The sequence below is a fragment of the Plecotus auritus genome (assembly GCF_963455305.1).
Source record: "Plecotus auritus genome assembly, chromosome: 8".
NCBI classification, from domain to species: Eukaryota; Metazoa; Chordata; class Mammalia; order Chiroptera; family Vespertilionidae; genus Plecotus; species Plecotus auritus.
In genome coordinates this window covers 5440858-5463959 of record NC_137782.1, presented here as the reverse complement: position 1 = coordinate 5463959, position 23102 = coordinate 5440858, and the positions used below count along the sequence as shown (strand labels likewise).

The 23102-nt window shown below is 49.9% G+C and overlaps 1 protein-coding gene across 2 annotated transcripts in view; it reads left to right on the top strand.

Annotated features, from left to right (window-relative positions):
• Positions 1–23102, top strand: part of B4GALT6 (beta-1,4-galactosyltransferase 6) — a 57282-nt gene that overhangs the window by 17522 nt on the left and 16658 nt on the right. The window contains exons 2-4 of one of the 2 annotated variants that reach the window (XM_080685960.1): positions 893–1009; positions 8857–8970; positions 20831–20955. In XM_080685960.1, the coding sequence (XP_080542086.1) occupies positions 893–1009; positions 8857–8970; positions 20831–20955 (356 nt within the window). The remainder of the gene's footprint in view (positions 1–892; positions 1010–8856; positions 8971–20830; positions 20956–23102) is intronic. The other variant, XM_080685961.1, reaches the window with a different exon arrangement.

Below are 23102 nucleotides of genomic sequence, written 5' to 3'. Positions count from 1 at the left end.
GGATATCCCTCTCACAATGTGGGACCGCTGGCTCCTAACTGCTCACCTGCCTGCCTGCCTGATTGCCCCTAACTGCCCCTCTGCTGGCTTGGTTTCCCGTAATTGCCCCCCACCCCCCGCTGGCCTGGTTGCCCCTCACTGCCCTCCATGCTGGCCTGGTCACCCCACGCAGCCTGCTGGTCAGTCGTTGGTTCATCCCTCGCTAACCCCCCTGCTGGCCTGGTCGCCCCACGCAGCCTGCTGTTCGGTTGTTAACAGTGAGGGTGTCATGACCAATTTGCATATTACCCTTTTATTGGTATAGATGATTGCATACTTGTAATAGAATGCCTCTTTGAAATTTCTAAGTATGTTTTATAGTAGAAAATAATTGATAAAGGAATTCATTATGATATTTCTACTTGGTCATTCAGTCTTATTCTATTTGATAGATATCACTACTTTAATTTTTTCACTTTTATTTTTAAAAAGCAGTGTTTTGGTAAGTTTTTGAGAATTTAGAAATAGTCATTTTATATTTCTGTTTTCCCTTTGAACATGTTAATTAGGTCAGTTTGGGTTTATTGGGCAGTTTCCCAATTCTGAGTATTTTATTAAATTTAAAAAGAAAGCTTGCCGAAACCGGTTTGGCTCAGTGGATAGAGCGTCGGCCTGCGGACTGAAGGGTCCCGGGTTCGATTCCGGTCAAGGGCATGTACCTTGGTTGCGGGCACATCCCCAGTAGGAGGTGTGCAGGAGGCAGCTGATCGATGTTTCTCTCTCATCGATGTTTCTAGCTCTCTATCCCTCTCCTTTCCTCTCTGTAAAAATATCAATAAAATATATTTAATAAAAAAAAAAAAAAAAAGAAAGCTTACTGAGCCATGATATTCTCTCTCTTTTCCTTTTATAGCCAACACGTATCTCTTTATGGTACAAGCCCGAGGAATAATGTTGAGAGAAAACGTGAAAACAATAGGCCATATGATCAGGCTTTACACAAACAAGAACACGACACTCAACGGTACAGGTAAGATTGCTTCCCGCCTAAGCTGGCTCTGCTTTTGCCTCTGAGCCTTGTAGTCACAGCAGTGACCAAGTCTCCAAGCTCTGCTTTTGCCTCCAGGTAACTCCCTGTTAAAGATGAGGGTGTCTCCTCCCAAAGTCCTTTCACTGCTCGAGCCAAGACTGGCACATTCTATTCTAGGATCCATAAAGGTCCGAGACCTACATAAAAGTGGTGAGGGTTGTCCTAACCAGTTTGGCTCAGTGGATAGAGCCGTCGGCCTGCGGACTGAAAGGTCCCGGGTTCGATTCCGGTCAAGGGCATGTACCTTGGTTGCGGGCACATCCCCAGTGGGGAGTGTGCAGGAGGCAGCTGATCGATGCTTCTCTCTCATTGATGTTTCTAGCTCTCTATCCCTCTCTCTTCCTCTCTGTAAAAAAAAAAAGAAAAAGTGATGAGGGTTTTGTCCAAAGAGACTCAAGTGAATTCTTGCTTACCTGAATCCAACAAAATAGAAAAGCAGCTTGTACTTTTCCAATTCTCTTGTATTTAAGATAAATTAACTACAAAAGAATATTTTATTCATAGTAGCTGTTCTGCCCCCCCGCCTTTCTAATGTTTATTCTAATTCCTAAAATGTTTTCCAACTGTGTCTAGAAAATACTTATTGTTTTTCGTTATCGAAGGTTCTTAATCATTTTATGGACTTTTTAGGGGCTAAAGGAGAATTTACAAAATTAGAAATTAGTAGCTGCTCTTGTCTTTTTAAAAAAATATATTTTATTGCTTCTTACAGAGAGGAAGGGAGAGGGATAGAGAGAAACATCGATGAGAGAGAAACATCGATCAGCTGCCTCCTGCACACCTCCCACTGGGGATGTGCCCGCAACCAAGGTACATGCCCTTGACCGGAATCGAACCCGGGACCCTTGAGTCCGCAGGCTGACGCTCTATCCACTGAGCCACACCAGTTAGGGCTGCTTCATTGGTCTTTTAAAAATATTTTCTGGACGAATGTTCATTAGAACTACCTAGGGTTAAAATGGAAGCAGCAGGCCAAATGCATGAGGTAAGACGGGTGTGAAGGGGTGCAAGTACTGTGTTTCTTCACGCCTGCTCCCATCGTCTCCTGAGAAAGCTGGGGTGCCTCTCTGAAGGGTTCAATGGCGGGTTGTCAGTTGATTTATCCTCTGTATTCTCCCTTTAAGCAGTTAAAGTTAAAGATTTAGTTTGTGTCAGCAGTTCTTCATTGTATGCCCCTGTAAACAACACACACACACACACACACACACACACACACATACTACATGATGGGACGGGCTTACCTCCCAGCCACAGACGCTTTTTCCTAAAATGCATATTAAGGTAGGTCATACTTTCAGACCCTTCTAAAAATTCAAGACTAACATATCGGTTCTTTTTTTTAAACAATTCTTTATTGTTGGAAGTATTACATATATCCCCCTTCCCCCCCCCCCCCATTGGCCCTGTACAGCCTCCTTCTCCCTGCCTCCCCCCACCTGAGGCCTTCAGCACCCCATTGTCTGTGGCCATGGGCCATGCATATCTGCATACAAGGTCTTGGATTGATTGCCTCCCACCCACCCACCCTCCCCCACCTTCCCTCTGAGATTCCCACTCTGTTCCACGCTTCCATGTCTCTGGATCCACTCCATTCATCAGTTTGTTACTTAGATCTCACATATGAGTGAGATCATGTGATACTTGTCTTTCTCTGACTGACTTATTTCACTGAGCATGATACTCTCCGGGTCCCTCCAGGCTGTCTCAAAGGGTAAGGGATCCTTCTTTTTTACGGCTGTATAGTGTTCCATGGTGTGGATGTACCACAGCTTTTTTATCCACTCGTCTACTGATGGGCACCTGGGATGTTTCCAGATCTTGGCTATTGAGAATTGTGCTGCTATGAACATAGGGGTGCATACATTCTTCCTGATGGGTGTTTCCGGTTTTTTAGGGTACATTCCTAGGAGTGGGAACACTGGGTCAAATTGGAGTTCCATTTTTAGTTTTTTGAGGAAACTCCATACTGTTCTCCATAATGGCTGCACCACTCTGCAGGCGTCCTCAAACTACGGCCCGCGGGCCACATGCGGCCCGCCGAGGACATTTATCCGGCCCGCCGGGTGCCGCTGCCTGTCCTGCTTAGCAGCCGACTCGTCCCGGGCCTGCAGTGCGCATAGGAATTTGTTCATAGGTTTTTTTTTAAACTATAGTCCGGCCCTCCAACGGTCTGAGGGACAGTGAACTGGCCCCGTTTAAAAAGTTTGAGGACCCCTGCCACTCTGCATTCCCACCAGCAGTGCACGAGGGTTCCTTTTTGTCCGTATCCTCGCCAGCACTTGTCATTTGTTGATTTGTGGATGGTAGCCATTCTGACAGGTGTGAGATGGGACCTCATTGTCCTTTTGATTTGCATCTCTTGGATGATTAGTGACTTTGAGCATTTTTTCATATCTAACATACAGATTCTTAATTTAACCTTACCCATGCTTCTATAAAGTCCTTCCCAGTTATTTGCCAAATTTGTGTTATGGTCACCACAGATCAAAACATTCCTGTCTTCCCTTTATTTTCTTTTAGAAAGACTGTCTTGTTGTCGTCGACGCTTTATTAGTACAGTGAAATTCTCATTAACTGGTCTTCTTCATTGGTCTTCTGAAGAGTAGGCCAGTTTTAGGAGAAGTGTATACATCTTAAAAGCTGCTTTAGGACTTGTCCTGGTTGAATAAGTTGGTTGTAAAGGTGTTCATTAACGGAGATGGTAAGCATCTTTCCATTACTCAAATCTGTGTAACCCAGTTCTTTTCCTGGGGTGTGAGTCCGCTACGTGTGCGAATGTTAAGCGTAAAGAGGAGACCTGACGGCTTGGGCAAGATGAACTTTCCCTCCGCCCCTGAAAGGGGGAAGAAGGAGACCCTCTCCTCTCTCACCGTCACCCTGGCAGTAAAGACTGAAGAGCCGTGCATACTTGGAGGACGTTTTGCTTACTTTTTTAAAAGAATCCTCACTCGAGGACATGTTTATTGATTTTTAGAAAGGGGTGGGTGGGGGGGGGGGAGAGAGAGAGAGAGGGAGAGAGAGAGACATTGATGTGAGAAACAGCGATCGATTGCCTCCTATGTCGGCCCTGAGCCTGCGGCCTGTCGGTGTACAGACGATGTTCCTACCAGCCGAGCCACACTGGCCAGGGCAGATGTTCCTGGCCCTCTGAAAACTCTCCACACGGTCCTTCAGCGGCAGGAAGCTGTGCTTGGGAGGCAGTTAGTCGTCACATCAGTTAGGACTTGCATTTGGTTGTAAGAGACCCAACTGAGGTGCTTTAAACACATGAGGGCTCTGTTCTCGGTAGAAGAGGTTTGGAAGTTGGGTTCTGTTACACACACACACACACACACACACACACACACAGAGAGAGAGAGAGAGAGAGAAAGAGAGTGAGAGAGAGAGAGAGAGAGAGAACGGAGTTGGCGTAGGCAAACGTGAGCTCTGCCATTTTCATGCATATCGGACAATTAGTATAGTTCATATACCCACCTAGATACTGGGATCCGACATTAACAAAAACATCCTCCCTTCACATGAGGCTTGGGGAGAGGTGGGGACCTAATTATAATGCAGTTGTTTATTTCTGATTGAACTTACACAAATACGATCCGCCCAAACGGAGATCATGGCCAGTGAGATGTACAGAGAACTAACTGAATTCTAGGGGGAGAACTGATGAACACGCGCTGCCTCCTTTAAAATGTAACACTCCCACTAGTTCTTAAACTTCTCATCACAAGACAAAAATTTGTAACTGTGTCTGGTGATGGATAGTAACTAACCTTGTAATCATTTTTGCAACATATACATATATCAAAGCATTACGCTGTACCCCTTCAAGGAATACAATGCTATATGTTAATAAAAATGTCTTATAAAAGTAAAATGTAACATTTAATGGCAAGTAGGTTGTGTCAGTTATAAGTACATTTGATTTCAAAAAGGGGTTCTTAGCCCTGTACCTGACTTTCGGAAGCGGCAGATGTGAATAGATTCCATGTAAAGTATTTTCATAGAGAAATCACACTCTCTCCAAATCAAACAGTGCCTGGCCTGTAGCTGCGGAGTCTGCTGAATGAAAAAAACAAGTTGTACTCGGTGAGCGGTTGCGGAAGCAGTTTGTAGGGGTCAGGCCCCGTTAGGGCTGGCAGGGTTGTTAGCAGGGACCCAGCACGCCTTCTTCTTTAATGGGGAACCCCCAGACATGGCCAGAGCAACGTGACCCCCAGACAGGGCCAGAGCGACGTGACACGCGGGCGGTAAACAGATTCGAACTCCCTGGGTTTCTGTTACCGGCTCACTCTGCCCGTTTGCAGGAAGACATGGTCCTGGAGAGCCTCCTGGGGCCCTGCTCCTTCCCCGTAAGGCCGGGGGGGCTGGAGGGGACCGGGCAGTGCTTGCTCTGCGTTCCCCTCCCCTGCGTGTGGCTCGGGAGGGGGCCCCGCTCATTAGCTGAAATAGCGGCTCCGCTGCAGAGCCGCGGTGGGGACCCGTTTCGGACGCATCTACCGTGCAAACCCTTGAAAACGGCCCCGATTTGGAAAGCGGTGGCTAGCCCGGAGGGACCTCGCCTCTTGGAAGGAATAATGGTTTTGTGGGTTCAGTACAGGATAGTCCCCCAAACCGTAGGTCGTCGTCGGCGGCTCTGGTATCGGTTGTGAAGTCTTCACGTGCAGTCATTTTCCACCAGGTTGTCGGCACGTCATCACATACTTGAAATCAGAGGGAGTTGAACTTCACGAAAGAGAGATTCAGACCAGTGGCCGGGGGTGGACAGGCTTCTACACGTAACACGGGGGTGACATCCGTGCCACCGGACAGTGCTCACGGAGTCCAGATGCTGCTTACAGGTCTGGCTGTGAGTTGAGGTCCGTGTGATCCTTTATCAGCCTGTGGCCAAGAACACGGGTAGCTCCGGTACTTTGTATGTAAGGGGCGTGCAGACACTGACCTTGCAGGATCTTAAGGTGTTTTTTAAATGCCGTTCTTTAAAAACGGATAAAAAGGAGGCAGGGGCTCCTTTGTGAAAGAGTCAGTCCTTCTCACACGAACAGAAAAGGTGAGATGACCCCTGGCCTCCTGGTGCCACAGACGCCCCAAGGAGCCGAGTGAGCAGTTGTTCGCAGGGATGTCTGGAGGGCTCCCGTTTTCTGCGAGTTGGATGTGGCACCTCCCACCTCTTACTCCCCGCACGTGGGGCTCGTCCCCATAGGCCCGCTTCCTCTGACAGGGCGGGACACGGGCAGGTCAGACGTTCGTTCCAGGAGGAGGCTGACGGGATCTCTCCGGCTCCATGCAGAAAACCCCCGAGGCTCCGGCTGCCCAGTGTGGGCCCGGTGCTCACCCGAGCCAGCTGCTCAGAGCTCCGGTTAGGGCATCTGTCTGTGGGCTCTCGGCACCCAGTACCCCCCTCCTCCTGAAATCCGGCACGGCCACAGGAGGTGGGCACCGGTGAGCACCCTGGTACCTTACCCTGCGCCACCAGGCTGGTGTGTGTTGAGATCAAGGGTTTGAACTCAGCACTTGACCTTGGGGCTCTGGACCGGTTCCCCCCCCCCCTCCCCCCCGCGTTACAGCTTGCTGAACCTGAAGATAGTGGACCTACTGTGGTAACAGCCGGGCTCCCCAGGGAGCAGCCGGGGCTGGACGTGACTGATGTAAAGGTTTAAATTGGGCCGTGTTACAGAAGTGAGTGGAGGGGATAAATTTCAGTCCCCCGAGTGTGGGTGATGAGAATGTGCTCCCCCCACGCCCGTGCTCCCCCCACGCCCGTGCTCCCCCCCACGCCCGTGCTCCCCCCCACGCCCGTGCTCCCCCCCATGCCTGTGCTCCCCCCGCCTCTGCTCCCCCCACGCCTGTGCTCCCCCCCACGCCTGTGCTCCCCCCCACGCCTGTGCTCCCCCCCACGCCTGTGCTCCCCCCCACTCCTGTGCTCCCCCCCACTCCTGTGCTCCCCCCATGCCTGTGCTCCCCACCACGCCTGTGCTCCCCCCACGCCTGTGCTCCCCCCCACTTCTGTGCTCCCCCCATGCCTGTGCTCCCCCCCACTTCTGTGCTCCCCCCATGCCTGTGCTCCCCCCCACTCCTGTGCTCCCCCCATGCCTGTGCTCCCCACCACGCCTGTGCTCCCCCCACGCCTGTGCTCCCCCCCACTTCTGTGCTCCCCCCATGCCTGTGCTCCCCCCCACTTCTGTGCTCCCCCCACGCCTGTTCTCCCCCCTATGCCTGTGCTCCCCCCCACGCCTGTGCTCCCCCCCACGCCTGTGCTCCCCGCCACGCCTGTGCTCCCCCCACACCTGTGCTCCCCCCACACCTGTGCTCCCCCCACGCCTGTGCTCCCCCCCACGCCTGTGCTCCCCCCACGCCTGTGCTCCCCCCACACCTGTGCTCCCCCCACGCCTGTGCTCCGTGGATGCTCGAGGCCGTGCCTGTCTGTGTGGTTGTCCGCGCATCCCTGGCTGTGGTGGTGGAGAGGATTCCCGCGTCCCTGGTGTACGGTCATCACTGCCCTTTCCATCTGGTCAGCCAGGGAGGGATGGGAGCAGGTGTCCCATGCGGCCGCCAATGGGCCTGTATGGCTGCGCGCGCAGGTCAGGTCGGCTGCTCTGTGGGCCTGTCCCAGGGCTCCCTGGGGACATCTTGCTGAGAGGCCCCTTCTGGCGGTAGTGAATGATACATGGGGGAGGAGCCATGGCAACCGCATTTTGCTTTGCGCTCTTTCTTTATAGGAAACTAGAGGCCTGGTGCACGAAATTCGTGCATGGGGGGGGTGTCCCTCAGCCAGGCCTGTGCCCTCTCACAATCTGGGTCCCTCAGGTAGGGTCCCTAGGCCTGGCCAGTGATCAGGGCCTATCGGGACTTTCCTACCCCTGGCTGCTGGCAGCTGGCTCTGCCCCCGCTGCTGCCACAGCTTGCCATCTGTGCAGCGCTGTTCTCCCCCCACGCCCCCTGCCACCGGTTGCCTCCCTCTGTGGGCGACAGGCATGGGGTGTAATTGCTTGGCTGGCCTGGGCTTCCCTCTGCGGGGTGATCGATCACGGGGCCCCAGATCGATTGCCCCACAGAGGGAGGCCCTGCCCACCCATCGCAGCATCGCCAGCTTGGTGGCCTGGGCCGCCCTCTGCAGGCGATCATGGGGCGATAGAGGGGCCACCTGACCAAGTGCAATGCACCCACCTTGGCTGGCCTGGCACCAGTGCGTGTCATAGTGTGGTCGTCTGGAAGGTTGTCCGGATGGTCGTTCTGCTGTTCAGTTGTTCGGTCGATTTGCATATTACGCTTCTATTATTATAGACTAGAGGCCCGTTGCACGAAGATTTGTGCAATAGGCCTTCCTTCCCCTGGCTTCCGGCACCGGTTTTACTCCGGCACCTGAGACCCAGGCCTTCGCTCTGGCCGCTGCCTTCCGTCTTCACTTCGTCCAGCTGGAGCCTTCAATGTTGGCTCCGGCCGGAGCCTTCAGTCTTCTCCATTCCAGCCGGAGCGCCGCTCCTATAGCTCCCTGTGCCCCCTACCCTCCCCCTCATAGCAGGCATCCTGCCCCACCCGGCCACTCAGTGCCTGTGTATGCAAATTAACCTTCCATATTTGTTGGGTTAATTTGCATACTCACTACTGATTGGCTGGTGGATGTCGTGGCGGTACGGTCAATTTGCATATTTCTCTTTTATTAGTGTAGATTCCTTTTAAGTGCTTCTGTAGATTGTATATTGCAGATCTTCTCACAATGATGGTGACATATTTCAAACTAGAAGCAAAGCCAAAGGCAGTTTTTGGTTGTAACTTTTTTCTCTCTCTCCAAGATTATCCTGAAGGCAATAATTCAAGTGATTATCTTGTTCAGACAACAACGTATCTTCCGGAAAACTTCACATACTCTCCATACCTCCCCTGCCCAGAAAAACTGCCTTACATGCGTAAGTGTCACTAATTTGACCTGTTTACTTGTATTATGATAAAATAATAAAAGCCACGTGATGTGAGCATGCCAGGCGCACATCGTTACTATGGTGCTGATGCTCATACTGTGTAGCATGCTGTTCAGTTTATTTATTTATTTATTTTTGGTTAAGGATTTTTTTGGAGAGGGAGGGGGATTGAAAAGCTAAAGAAAAAGCTTATCCTTTACCCAGAAGTAACCTCTATTGTGAGTTTGATGTGTTTTCTTACAGTTTATTTTAAAATTACTTAAAAGAAAAATTTCTCACCCGAGGATATGTTTATTGATTTTAGAGAGAGAGGAAGTGGGGGTGAGAGAGAGAGAGAGAAACATCAATGTGAGAGAGTAACATCGACTAGTTGCCTTCATGTGTGCCCCGACCTGCTGGGCACCCGATCAGGGATTGAACCTGCAACCTCAGCATGTGCCCTGACTGGGAATCGAACCTGCAACTTTTCAGTTTATGGGATGACACTCCAACCAACTGAGCCACACTGGCCAGGGCTAAAACTACTTTCTATACAGATAGATGGCTGGATAGAAAGCGAAAATGATTCAAAGGTTTTAAGAATTTAAGTAAATGGTTTCACACTACATTTCATTCTGTAAATTGCTTTTTGTACTTAATAATTTCTGAGAACTATGCAGGTGGGTACATGTAGATCTATGTCTTTCATTCACTGTTGTACAGTGCGTCTTTGAATAAACGTACCTCGTATGGCATGCACCTTTCTCCCTGCTGTTGACAGTCTAGGCCCGTGGTCGGCAAACTGCGGCTCGCGAGCCACATGCGGCTCTTTGGCCCCTTGAGTGTGGCTCTTCCACAAAATACCATGGCCTGGGCGAATCTATTTTGAAGAAGTGGTGTTAGAAGAAGTTCAAAAAATTTGGCTCTCAAAAGAAATTTCAATCGTTGTACTGTTGCTATTTGGCTCTGTTGACGAATGAGTTTGCCGACCGCTGGTCTAGGCTGTTTCCATGTTTTGCTCTCACCAAGCAGTGTGTAAGGAGCACCAGGCCGATGTCTGTGCACATGTGTGTATGTGCTCGAGGGCTCCCACCCAGAGTGGAGTTGCTGGGTAGGCTGGCCTGGTTCTGTGCCAGAGCAGCTGTACCAGCTTATACGCCCACGCCCAGCACGAGGGTGCCCCTTGGATGGCGATGGACTCTTTTTTAATTCCTGCTAATCTGCTAGATTAAAATGATATCTCATTGCTTCAGCTTTTGCTTTTCTCCACACTAGTGGGTTTAAGTAATTCATCATGTGGATCTGAGTGCTTTTGAATTTTCTGTCATCATGTTCTTTATCAGTTTCTTGTTGGTTAATGAGACTTTCGTATTGATCACTGGGGGTTTTTCTTACATGTTCCGGGAGTGACCTGTTGTCTGCTATCTGTGTTGTAACATCTTTCACAGTCCCTGGGCTTCTTCATTTTGCGGATGAAGTTTATTTTACGACAGTTTCACATTATGATCCTTTCAAGTGTATCAGTCACTTTAAGGTTTTTGCTTTTTGTGTGTGTGAAGAAAGCTTTCTGTCCCCCATGCAAATACTCTGCTTTATTTCCTTGTAATACTTTTATAATTTCGTTTTTTAACTTTGGCATATAGTATGAGGTGCAGAGATCAAGATATTGTGTTTTAAATATATATATTCTTCAAAATTATGAAGATAATACGTTATCACTACTAAAAACATTACAATCACTCAGAAGCCACATGGCTATTATTTTGCTTTTTTTCCCTTTGTATTCCTACCCCTCTCCTCCTTTTAAATATACTTTATACGTAAGAGTTTATATCTTGATTTTTATATAACTAAACATCTAAATTACTGTATTTTTGAATTACTTGTATATCATTGTGTTCTAATGTCCTCCGTACCTAAGTGTGTTTTTTTTTTTTTCATGTCTTTACCTGAGTTTACTGAGGAATTTAGCCTTTGTCTGCCATATTGGTAGGATTCTTTTCAATTTGCAGTTCACAGATGTTATATGCCTGTAATAAAAAGAAAGATTCCCCCTTTAATGTCATCTAAGGCAGCCTTGGGCAAACTATGGCCCGCGGGCCGGGTCCGGCTGTTCTATCTGGTTCTCTTGCTCTCCCCTCTGCTCCTTTACTTTGAATTTATATTAGTTCACACAAACACTCCATCCATGCTTTTGTTCCGGCCCTCCGGTCCAGTTTAAGAACCCATTGTGGCCCTCGAGTCAAAAAGTTTGCCCACCCCTGTAAGCGTACTGCCCCTTACTTTGTTACTGCAGCCCTGGTTTTCTGACAATGAGTGTTTCTGTCGGTGCAGGACTGAAAGCTCTGGGCAGTGCTCTGTTGAAATATTGATTACAGTAATTCATTTGCATAATTCGCATATTCAAGGGCTTTCAGCTTTTAGGAAATCTTCCCGTTGGGGGTTAGCTGCCACGCCTTCCCCGGAGCGCCCTCCTCCAGCCCCCAGCTTGCCACCCCTCAGCGCCCTCCTGGCCGTGGTCTGGCTGCTCCGCGGGCCTTTCCTGGCGTCTCTTTTCTTGTTTGTTGTTCTGAGTCTTTTCTTTTAATCTTTAGTGTTGAACGTATTACATAGGCCCTCCTTTCCCCCCATTAACCTCTTCCAGCCCCCCCCCCCCCCCCCGGCCCAGGCCCTCACCACCCCATTGTCCGTGTCCGTGGGTGATGCATATGTGCAGACAAGCTCATTGGTGGATCTCTTCCCACCCACCCTCCCCTGCCTTCCCTCTGAGGTTCGACAGTCTGTCCATGCTTCTGTGGCTCTGGGTCTGTTTTTGATCCTCCGTTTATTTGGTTCTTTATCCCTGCGTGTCTTGGTGCCACTGCCCCTTTCTCTGCTTTTCTCAGTCTTTTTATTTTATTCTAATAATTCTTTATTGTTGAAAGTATCACATATGTCCCCTTTTCCCCCCCATTGCCCTCTCCCACCCTCAGTCTTTTTTTTAAAAAAATATGTTTTTATTGATTTCAGAGAGAGGAAGGAATAGGGAGAATCATTAATCGGCTGCCTCCTGCACGCCCCCTGCTGGGGATGGAGCCCAGGCATGTGCCCTGACCAGGAATGGAACTGGGACCTCCTGGTTCCTAGGTCTGCGCTCCATCCCTGAGCCACGCTGGCTGGGCTGCTTCTCTGCGTTGCCTTCTTCTACAAGAGAGGGTCACACTCGTCTGGCCAGCTACCTTCTCACACCTGGCCTCCTCATGGGCAGCCAGTTTGAGTCCAGCACCACTCACTTGTCCACTTAGCTGTGGCCACAGTGACAGGGTTATTGGGCAGGAAATAGGGCCCGTACAGGTCACTCCTTGGAAAGGGGCCGGGGGCTCAGCCAGCACCATGAGGCTTCTGCCGAGAGCGCCTTGCTCGGGCCATCAGGAGGCCCCTTCACCCGTGCGAATCTTTGCACAGGGGCCTCCGTTTACCTGTGTGTGAAGTCGGGGATCACAGTATCGCCTTCCGAGCGTCGCAGGGAGGAACAGAAGCACGGCGCTTGAACCCAGCTGAAGTTAACTTGATATCCCCTTTCCTTCTCCTCGCGTCTATGAATGATGCAGTCAGGCCGTGTGGTGATCAAGGGAATGAGTAACCTGGGAGATGTGTGTAGAGTCGAAGAGTTTTATAGTTGGCTCTGCATCCTTAAATTTGTTTAATTAACGAGGTTATTCCCCAGCAATGATAGATCCAGCATAATAAAATTCCCGAGTGTAAAATCTTATTATAATATCACAAAAATAATTGAATACGATACCTCCCCAAATAATAGTTATAGGAAGTTCTGCGTAAGAATAAGATCTACTTAGATGAAAACCATTCAAGTGTGAATGGTACTTCATTTTCTTAACAATCACCAGAAGTGAAGTTAAGGCTTAAAACTGGTGAGCTTGATTGCCTAGCTGTAACTTCTTTTTGCTTTTTCTCCAGTGAAGCGATGAGACTTCCCATTGCATTATCATAAAGATAACGTTTGAAACTTCCAATAGGAATTCAGATAAAACCGATTTCTTGGATTTCAGCAATATTTTATATTCAGCCAGTTACACCCTACGGTCTATTTTAATGTGATTATTTATACAATATGAGTGAATACTCCTTGTTACGTTAGCACTTACAGATTCTCCAGATGGCAAATACACGTTCATTTAAAATGCAATCTATGGGAAACTCTCTGTGCTAACAAAGGGGAACAGAAGTTTCACTTTTCTTAGAGCTAATAGGCAGTGCCTGCTGAGCATGGATGGGTGTTTTGCCTTTTCTGGGTGAGGTGGAGATGGAAAATGTCAGCTGGGCATTTTGCATTAAAATAAACATAGGCTGACCTGAGATCTTCCTGTCTTTTAATTCTTATTCCAACAGAACACATTCGCAGTGGCTTTTCTATTCTGTCCTTACTGTTTGTGAAATATCCCTTTTATGGGTTAAACTGGATAGTTTCTACAGTTGCCAGTTTTCTTTCTTTTTTAAAAATATACTTTTATTGATTTCAGAGAGGGAGGGAGAGGAAGAGAGAGATAGAAACACCAATGATGAGAGAGATTCATTGATTGGCTGCCTCCTGCATGCCCCACACTGGAGATCGAGCCGTAGCCTGTAACCCGGGCATGTGCCCAGACCAGGAATCAAACTGTGACCTCCTGGTTCCTAGGTTGATGCTCAACCCCTGAGCCATGCCGGCCACACTAGCCTTTTCAACATAACAAAAGCTACAAGGACGTTTTCAGACGAGGTTGAATAATTCAAATGAAAATCAGCCAAGAGGGAAAAGGTTAGCGAATAAACTTGAACTCAAATCATGATCAATGTAACAAGCCATCGGGCACATAGTCATTGTTGACCAGGGTCCTGGGAGTCACTTTGGAGTACACAGCTGTTGCGCGGAGGCTGTACACCAGCGGGCTGGGCTCTGCTGGTCGTAGGGGCAGGAGGAGAAAAGCTAAACATGACCTTGTGTGTACCAGCTGGGGCAGATAATGTGCTCAGAGAAAGGCAGCGTGCTGGCGGCCACGAAAGGGTTTCTGTGTAAGGAAGGGAGCTAGACAGCGCTTCATTCCTGAAGGAGAAGGGAGACTGCAGAGAGAGGGGCCCTGGAAGTGGGGAAGGGGACAGTGTCACAGCACCGGAGGCTCTGTCTCCAGGGATGGAGAGTGTCCCCTGTGACGGAGGTGGGTGCAGTGGGGCGTGTGGGAGATAAGGCTGGACAGGGGACGGAAGGGCCTTGTAAGGGACTAAGCCAGGGGTGGGCAAACTTTTTGACTCGAGGGCCACATTGGGTTCTTAAACTGGACCGGAGGGCCGGAACAAAAGCATGGATAGAGTGTTTGTGTGAACTAATATAAATTCAAAGTAAAGGAGCGGAGGGGAGAGCAAGAGAACCCTCCGCTCTTTCGGCTCCGCGGGCCGGATAGAACAGCCGAACGGGCCGGATCCGGCCCGCGGGCCGTAGTTTGCCCACGGCTGGACTAAGCAGTCCGAGGGCTTTGTGGGTTCCATGACTCCCCCAGGGGTCCTCAGACTTTTTAAACAAAGGGCCAGTTCATTGTCCCTCAGACCGTTGGAGGGCCGGACTATAGTTAAAAAAAAAAAACTATGAACAAATTCCTATGCGCACTGCGGGCCCGGGATGCGTCGGCTGCTAAGCAGGACAGGCAGCGGCACCCGGCGGGCCGGATAAATGTCCTCGGTGGGCCGCATGTGGCCCGCGGGCCGTAGTTTGAGGACCCCTGCTCCTAGGCACCCATGCGGGGGGCTTCAGAGGGAGTGGAGCCCCAAGTGCGTAAGCATCAGGTTGAGTGATGGCCTTGTCTTCCTCTCTCAGGTGAGGGTGCAGAGCTTTCAAAGGTCCAGGGGCAAACAAGGAGAAAACAGAAACAAACAAACCAAAACCCCACTGCTCTAGGGAATGGAACACTCATTAGCTTTAAGTAGATGAATGATGGATTCGGGTGGCACTTCAGAAAGATGGCGCTCCTTCTGAGAAGTTGAAAATGGACGAAAATGGGGAAATGCTGGAATCTGGAAGACCAATGAGGAGCCGACTGTCGGGGGCCAAGAGGAATGACGGGGGCATGTGCCCAGGTGGTGGCGTTGGAGAGAGGAGGAGGTTGTTGGCCAGATGGGGTGGCCGACCGAGGGATCAGGGTTAATGTCCTGGTTTCTGGCTTGGTGACCGTGAACTGAAACAAATAATGCAGGATCAGCATCACGTTCGGAGAATGGGGAAGTTAATGAGTTCAGTGCTGGGCCTGTTTTGTTTAAAGCTCAAGAGAGTTAACTTGAGGTCTGAATTTCATCGGGGGGCTTGAGCTGGAAATGAGAGGAAGTGAGACTAGAAGGAGGCTAAGAGTTGGTCCCTGGGGGACATCAGTCAGGGAGATGGAGGAATCGGAGAACATTGTCCCGGAAGCCAGCGAGGAAAGCACTCCTAGGAGAGAGTGTTCCATCTTGTCGTGTATCTCACAGGAGGCAGGTAGAAGGAGCAACCGGAAAGCCATTGACCTTGGCAGGCAGACAATGAACGGGCACCTCAGCGAGCTCAATGTCAGTAGAGTGGTGGGTAAGAAGCAGAATACACTGTCCTGGGAAGTGACTCAGAAATACGTAAAAACTAATTGGTTAAAAAAAAAAGTTTGCTGGAAAAAAACAAGGAGAATGGGGGTAAGAAATCGGTGGAAGGGGGGCGGGGTTTAAGGAAAGAACAATGTAGGAAGACAGGACTGGAGTGTGAGGTGCTGTGGAAAGAAACTTCGGAGAGAAAGGACCTGGGGATAAGAGGGGACATAAGGGAAGTGTCCTCGGAGCCATATCTGGAGGAAGTGCCAGGAAACAGATAAGCTCAGGATGAAGAATGAGCTTTGGGAGGTAGTGGGGACATTACCTCCTCAGAGGCAAGGGCACAGTTATTTGGAGATGCTGTGGAGAAAAGAGGGGCTTCATGCCTGTTGCTCTCATGTTTGTGGTAAAGTAGGAGGCCTCGCACATATGAGGGGCGACCAAGAAGGACCGTGCCTCTGGGAAGGGAGCAGTGAATATTTAAGTTGTAGGGAGATGAGACGTGGAGTCAACTGATCATGAACTAAAAGGCGACTAGCCAAGAGGCGCCCTCCGCCACCCCGTGACGTCAGTGCACATACAGTGTGACGGCTGTTTTGGTTGATAGCTTACTGTGTTCAAAGCAACATGGTACATACTGTCACCTAAATGATGGGGTTAATTAACCTGTGTGCTTCAGGGGTCTTTTTTGGGTGGAAAATTCAAACTTGGGAAGTTGTGGATCCGGTGTGGCAGGTCAGGAGCGGGGAGGAAGTGTGCGTGTGTGCAGGTGTACAGGTGTGTCTTAATCCAGCAGATTCAGCATCTGGGGAAGGCCGCCTTCCTGGCTCAGAGGTGGCCTGGTCAGGGCACGTGCCCAGGTTGCGGGCTCCATCCCAGGAGGGGGCGTGCAAGAGGCATCTGATCAATGATTCTCATCATTGATGTTTCTGTCTCTCTCCCTCTCCCTTCCTCTTTGAAATATATATATTTAAAAAAGAATTACATTTTAATAGAAAACACTATCCTATGGTTTGGGCTTGCACGTACCTAACAGACCCCAGACCCACTTAAGTCCCGCATCCCGAAGTGAGAGGCGTTGTGGCACGTCTTGCAAATTCAGCATTACTCTTACGTTCTTGACAGCATGATCTCATCTATAAGCGTCCATGTCCTCGGAGCCGATTTAAATATCTAATGTGTGCACACACCTGTGGGAAGTTTCAGCATTAGGAAGGGATAGCCCATGGTCTGCCTACCAGGGGTGGGCAAACTTTTTGACTCGAGGGCCACAATGGGTTCTTAAACTGGACCGGAGAGCCGGAATAAAAGCATGGATGGAGTGTTTGTGTGAACTAATATAAATTCAAAGTAAAGGAGCGGAGGGGAGAGCAAGAGAACCCTCCGCTCTTTCGGCTCCGCGGGCCGGATAGAACAGCCGAACGGGCCGGATCCGGCCTGCGGGCCGTAGTTTGCCCACGGCTGGCCTAGCCAGTGGTGCAGCTGGGTTCGTTATTCTTGCCCCTCCCAGAAGCAGGTGGGCCCCCAGGCCTTGTTGCCAAGACTGCCAGGGAGCTGACCGTGACCTTCATTCTCCCACTTCGCCCTCTGGCTGACTGGCAGCCCCCTTCTTCTTCGGGCTCCCAATTCTCCTGCTCTCCCCTTTCTATCCCCAGCCCCGGCTTCCCCATAGTGAGCGAGGCTTTGATAAATGACATGCTTTACATTTATGTGCTGATGGGATTTCCCTGCTGGGCACATGGATTTCAGCCAGCGTGTTTATTTTCGATCTTTTCGCCCATGTTCTCACTGGAAAACCTCCGATCTAGCATCCATGGACGGAGAGCGCGAGTTCTCTGTGGAGCTGGGATCCTTGCTCTCCGGTGGCCCTTGACATCGCCGCAGGTTGCCGTGAAGGGGGCTGGCCCGGCTGATGGCTCGCTTCACAGTGAAGGGGGCTGTGTCCTCTCCTGCCTGTAACCACTGCAGCGCTGTCTGGGGTGAAACCTAAAGCGGAAGCCCCACACGTGCAGGAGGTGAAAGTAGCCTTTGTGGGTGCAATGGAGGGGACCCCACGTCCTCCCTCTCCTGACCGCAGGCTCACCTGGAGGGATTCTTTCTCCTGGGGACAGTTTGGGAACCACGTCACCACTAGTTCTCCTGCTCAGGGTCTCTTCCTGGCCACATCCCATACTGTGCTCTTGCCCTCCCTTCCCTTCCTGAGAACAGGATCTTCCCTTAACCAGCCCCCCCTTCCTTCCCGCCACGAAGGAGTGTTGATTCTTTCTGTTCTCTCTCTTGGTGATTGCCCCTTCACTGTTCCCGTTCCCCCAATCCAGAAAAAAACGTTGCTGTTGCTCTGGCATGCCACTGGGTCACCTTGGGCCGTCAGCCAGCAAGTCGCTGGGGTTGCAGAGCAAAGAGCAGCGAGCACAGAGGAAAGCTGCTAAGGGACCCCAAGGCATGTGTGGGGGTGGCAGCCAGGAGCAAGTGATGGACATTGAGGTCCTGGTCACGGAGGAGCAAGATACAGGGCTGCCTCTTCTTGGCTGTGCACGAGGCACGTTAAACTGCAAATGACAGGGGAGAAACCCTGACTGTCACGATGATTACAGCTGTTGAAGCAATACAGCTGGAAAAAAGGCCCCCCAAATTGGTTTAACGGTGCAGACAGAATGCCAGCTTCAGTGACTTATACGAGCTGCATATCATTTGGCCTAATTGCTATCATTTTAGCAATCAAGTATACTATTCAGTGCATCAGATTTATTTGTGTGGATTTCAGTTGATTGCAGGGCCGGATTTTGTATTTGGTTCTAAAAGACCACAAACATTGTCAGCAGGACAGGCGGGCGGAAGAGTGTGAATTCTTCCTAGTTTCCTCTGTGGAACCCAGGCATCTGCATTTCATTTTTATTTTTTTGTTTTTAATCCTCACCCGAGGATATTTTTCCATTGATTTTTTCATAGAGAGTGGAAGAGAGAGGGAAAGACAGAGAGGAACATCAATGTGAGAGAAACTTATCGATGGGTCGCCTCCTGCACATGCCTCGACCAGGGACCGGGCCGGGGAAGAGCCTGCAACCGAGGTACATGCCCTTGACTGGAATCGAACCCAGGACTTTTCGGTCCACAGCCCGACCAGGCATTTGCACTTTAGAATACTTCTTCCCAGCACGCCTCCGTGCTTCGGGGAAGCCACTGATGAAGAGGGGGTTAGGGGGAGAGGCAGCTGAGGAGCTGAAGCGAGGAAAGGGGCTCCCCCGAGCGGAACTGCGTGCTTTATATTGTGAAATCCTGGCCGCTGAGGCTCAGAAATGGGAACCTCAACATTGGTTGATTTCTGTTTTGTGAGATGAGGAGATTGGGAAGAACTTAGGTCTTCGTTTTGCGTTTAAGGGAATGGAAATGATTTTCTGTCTAAGTTTATTCCTCTTTCAATGGTATATACTAGAAAACCTATTAGGAGAGACACCTTCAGGCATATCGGATCTGTGGGGATCTGTGGTAGGTGCTCAACATAAATTTGGAGCCCAGCCGGGGCGGCTCAGTGGTTGAGTGTCTAGCCAGGCACCAAGAGGTCGCGGGTTCAATACCTGGTCAGGGCACATGCCTGGGTTGCGGGCTCAGTCCCCGGTTGGGGGCATGCAGGAGGCAAGAGGCCAATTTTTCTATATCTCTCTCCCTCTCCCTTATTCTCTCTCTAAAATAAATAAAAAACATATTAAAAAATAAATTTGTGCCCTGGCTGGTTTGGCTCAGTGGATAGAGCGTCGGCCTGCAGACTCAGGGGTCCCGGGTTCGATTTCGGTCAAGGGCATGTACCTGGGTTGCGGGCACATCCCCCGTGGGGGGTGTGCAGGAGGCAGCTGATCAATGTTTCTCTCTCATCGATGTTTCTGCCTCTCTATCCCTCTCCCTTCCTCTCTGTAAAAAACCAATAAAATATATTTTAAAAAAATAATAAATTTGCAAAATTACACACTGGCCAGTGTGGCTCAGTTGGTTGGGCATCGTCCCATGCACCAAAAGGTTGCCTGTTTGATCCCTGGTCAGGGCACATGCCCAGGTTGTGGGCTCGACCCCCTGTAGGAGACAGCCAATCAGTGTTTTGCTCTCACATTGATGTTTTTCTCTCTCTTCCTGTCTTTTTTTTTTAAATATATTTTATTGATATTTTACAGAGAGGAAGGGAAAGGGATAGAGAGCTAGAAACATCGATGAGAGAGGAACATCGATCAGCTGCCTCCTGCACGCCCCCTACTGGGGATGTGCCCGCAACCAAGGTACATGCCCTTGACCGGAATCGAACCCGAGACCCTTCAGTCCGCAGGCCGACGCTCTATCCACTGAGCCAAACCAGTTTCGGCTCCCTTCCTCTCTTTCTAAAAATAAAAATAAAAATCTTTAAAAAAACGTGCAGAGTTGTGTTTGCAGACTTTCTTAAACATGGCAGTAATAGTGGCTGACATTTGTGAGTGTGTACCTTTGTGCTGACACTCCCTTGGCCGCACACTCTGTTTCATCTAATGGGTGCAACCCCTTGGGGAGGCAGGCATTACCACCGCCATTCACCCACGGGGAAACCGAGGCACAGGGAAGTCAAACAATTTCTCCCGTCGACAGCTTCTGGTCAGTCTGGCTGCTTCATGAATGGCCTCTCTTGTGCTGCCGTTGGGTCCCCTATGTGGACTGTGTTGAAATTAAACATAACGTTTCCGTACTCGAGTAGCTGTTCAATTGCAAATATGCCAAGTTGTCATGACATGCAAACACGTCCCTAAGGCTATGAAAATAGTCACTACTCAACACCAAAAAGTTAGCCCTGACCGGTGTGGCTCAGTGGATAGAGCGTTGGCCTGCGGACTGAAGGGTCCCAGGTTCGATTCCGGTCAAGGGCATGTACCTGGGTTGCGGGCACACCCCCAGTAGGGGGCGTGCAGGAGGCAGCTGATCGATGTCTCTCTCTCATTGATGTTTCTAACTTTCTATCCCTCTCCCTTCCTCTCTGTAAAAAATCAATAAAAAACAAAACCAAAAAAAAAAAAACAAAACCCAAAAGTTAAAAATGTTGATTTTTTTGTGTAGGTCGATTTACTAACGGTAATGATAGTGGGACCCTATAGTTTATCATGCAAACTAAAATCGAAAGGGGGTGATATTAACGATTATGTGGTGTTAACAGGAACAAACCGTACTGTTCTGGCAACGAAGTTATGCCGCTTACCCTACTGATGGCTGGCTTCTCTTACTTCATCTCGGAGGCAAAAAAATATTAAAACCGTTCTTCATGTTCTTGACCTTCCAGGGGGATTTCTCAATGTCAACGTAAGTGAAGTCAGTTTTGATGACATCCATCAGCGCTTCTCCAAGGATGTAGATATTGAGCCAGGCGGACACTGGACACCGAAGGACTGCAAGCCCCGGTGGAAGGTGAGGCACGGTGTCTCAGGGGCAAGGCGATGCTGCTGTGCCTCCGAGGGGGCGTGCGCTTGGTTCCGAATACACCGGGAAGGAGCTTCAGGTCTGGGTGGGTTTCAGAAATCAACACTTCTCTATTGAGTGCATAGGTGTTCGCAGTTCTAATGCGATTTGAGAGTGTGTGACTCGGGAAGGCTGTCACTGCACCTACGCGTGTACGAAGTGTGTGCTCACGCGTTGTCAGTCTTAGAGATCCATGGCGGTTCTGTTCTGTCTGGGAGAGAGCCCGTGGCTGCTCTGCCTCCTGCACCCCCTGTCCCTAGTGCTTACTGACCCCTGAGGCACGGCCCCTCCAGGTCCGGGAGCCGGTGCCAGCGCGCGGGGAGGATAGTAATGTCCTGGTTTCCACGTGGGTCCAACCTTGGGGTTGTCAAGCTCTGTTCCTCCGCGCCCAGAATTCTAAAGAGGCCGCTCAGACGTCCCTGAAAGACAGAACGGAGAGCGTTGGGCCAGGCGTCCTCAAACGACGGCCCGCGGGCCACATGCGGCCCGCCGAGGACATGGATCTGGCCCGCCGGGTGCCGTTGCCTGTCCTGCTTAGCAGCCAACTCGTCCCGGGCCCGCAGTGCGCATAGGAATTTGTCCATAGTTTTTTTTTTAAACTATAGTCCGGCCCTCCCACGGTCTGAGGGACAGTGACCTGGCCCCCCGTTTAAAAAGTTTGAGGACCCCTGCGTTGGGCTCTTCCCCTCTTGTTTCAGAAGGCAGAGCACAAACTTCTTTTTTAAATATATTTTTATTGATTTCAGAGAAGAAGGGAGAGGGAAGGAGAGAGAGAGAGAGAAACATCCATGATGAGAGAGAATCATGGATCGGCTGCCTCCTGCACGCCCCCCACTGGGGATCGAGCCTACAACCCGGGCCTGTGCCCTGACTGGGGGTTGAACTGTGACCTCCTGGTTCATAGGTCGACGTTCAATCACTGAGCCACGCCGGCTGAGCCAGAGTACAAACTTTTTATCTTGTCATGTTGGAATTCTGCTTAATGTTTTATTTGAAAAACGGTAAGAGGGAGAGCCGGCCTTTGCTGCTTAAAAACACCGTAATAGAAAACCACTGAGAGCAAGCAGCGACGTGCTCTCGATGCCATGAAATCGGTTAAATGCACAGCCATGTGGTGTTTTTATGGTCGAGGAGGAAGTGGTATTGACGCAAGTCAACTGAAAACTACGTGTGATTAAGTCAGGTGTGGTGTCCTGAAGGACTGTGATGTCACCTTGACCTGGGAGTGGTTTGCAGCTTCTCTTGAAATCTCAGTATTCTGCTGAAATGCTTGTGGGGTTTTTGGTGTACAGAAACTGTATCACTGCTGGGAAGGAGGATTCTGTGCTGTTAAGCTTATGATAAAAGTCCTTTACTTAATTGGCCTTGAGCCTTCGTGTTTGGGGGACGTGTCTCTTTTAGATCTGCACCCCTAACCTTGGAGCATGTTGGCCTATCTGGGGTGGGCAAAAGTAGGCTTACAGTTGTGAGTATGCGAAACGGGGTTTATTCTTGTATTATTATGAATTCTTGTGTTATTAGTATTACAGCCGTAACCTACTTTTCCCCACCCCGCATACGGCAAGCACTAAACCCAGCTTTGTTGCATTGAGTTTATGAGACAAACAAACGCCTCGTTCAGTTGTAAGGCTGCTTAAAGGAATTCCAGCACAAATTTTGGGGAAGCATTCTATTCCACTAACTGTCCTATGCCAGTGGTCGGCAAACTCATTAGTCAATAGAGCCAAATACCAACAGTACAACGATTGAAATTTCTTTTGAGAGCCACATTTTTTAAACTTAAACTTCTTCTAACGCCACTTCTTCGAAATAGACTCGCCCAGGCCGTGGAATTTTGTGGAAGAGCCACACTCCAGGGGCCAAAGAGCCGCATGTGACTCGCGAGCCGCAGTTTGCCGACCACTGATATATACAATGGGAGGAAAATCAATCATGAAATTTGGAAAGATTCATCTATTAACCAAATCTGATCTGGAAAATAGCATAGGACAGTGGTCGGCAAACCGCGGCTCGCGAGCCACATGCGGTTCTTTGGCCCCTTGAGTGTGGCTCTTCCACAAAATACCACGGCCTGGGCGAGTCTATTTCGAAGAAGT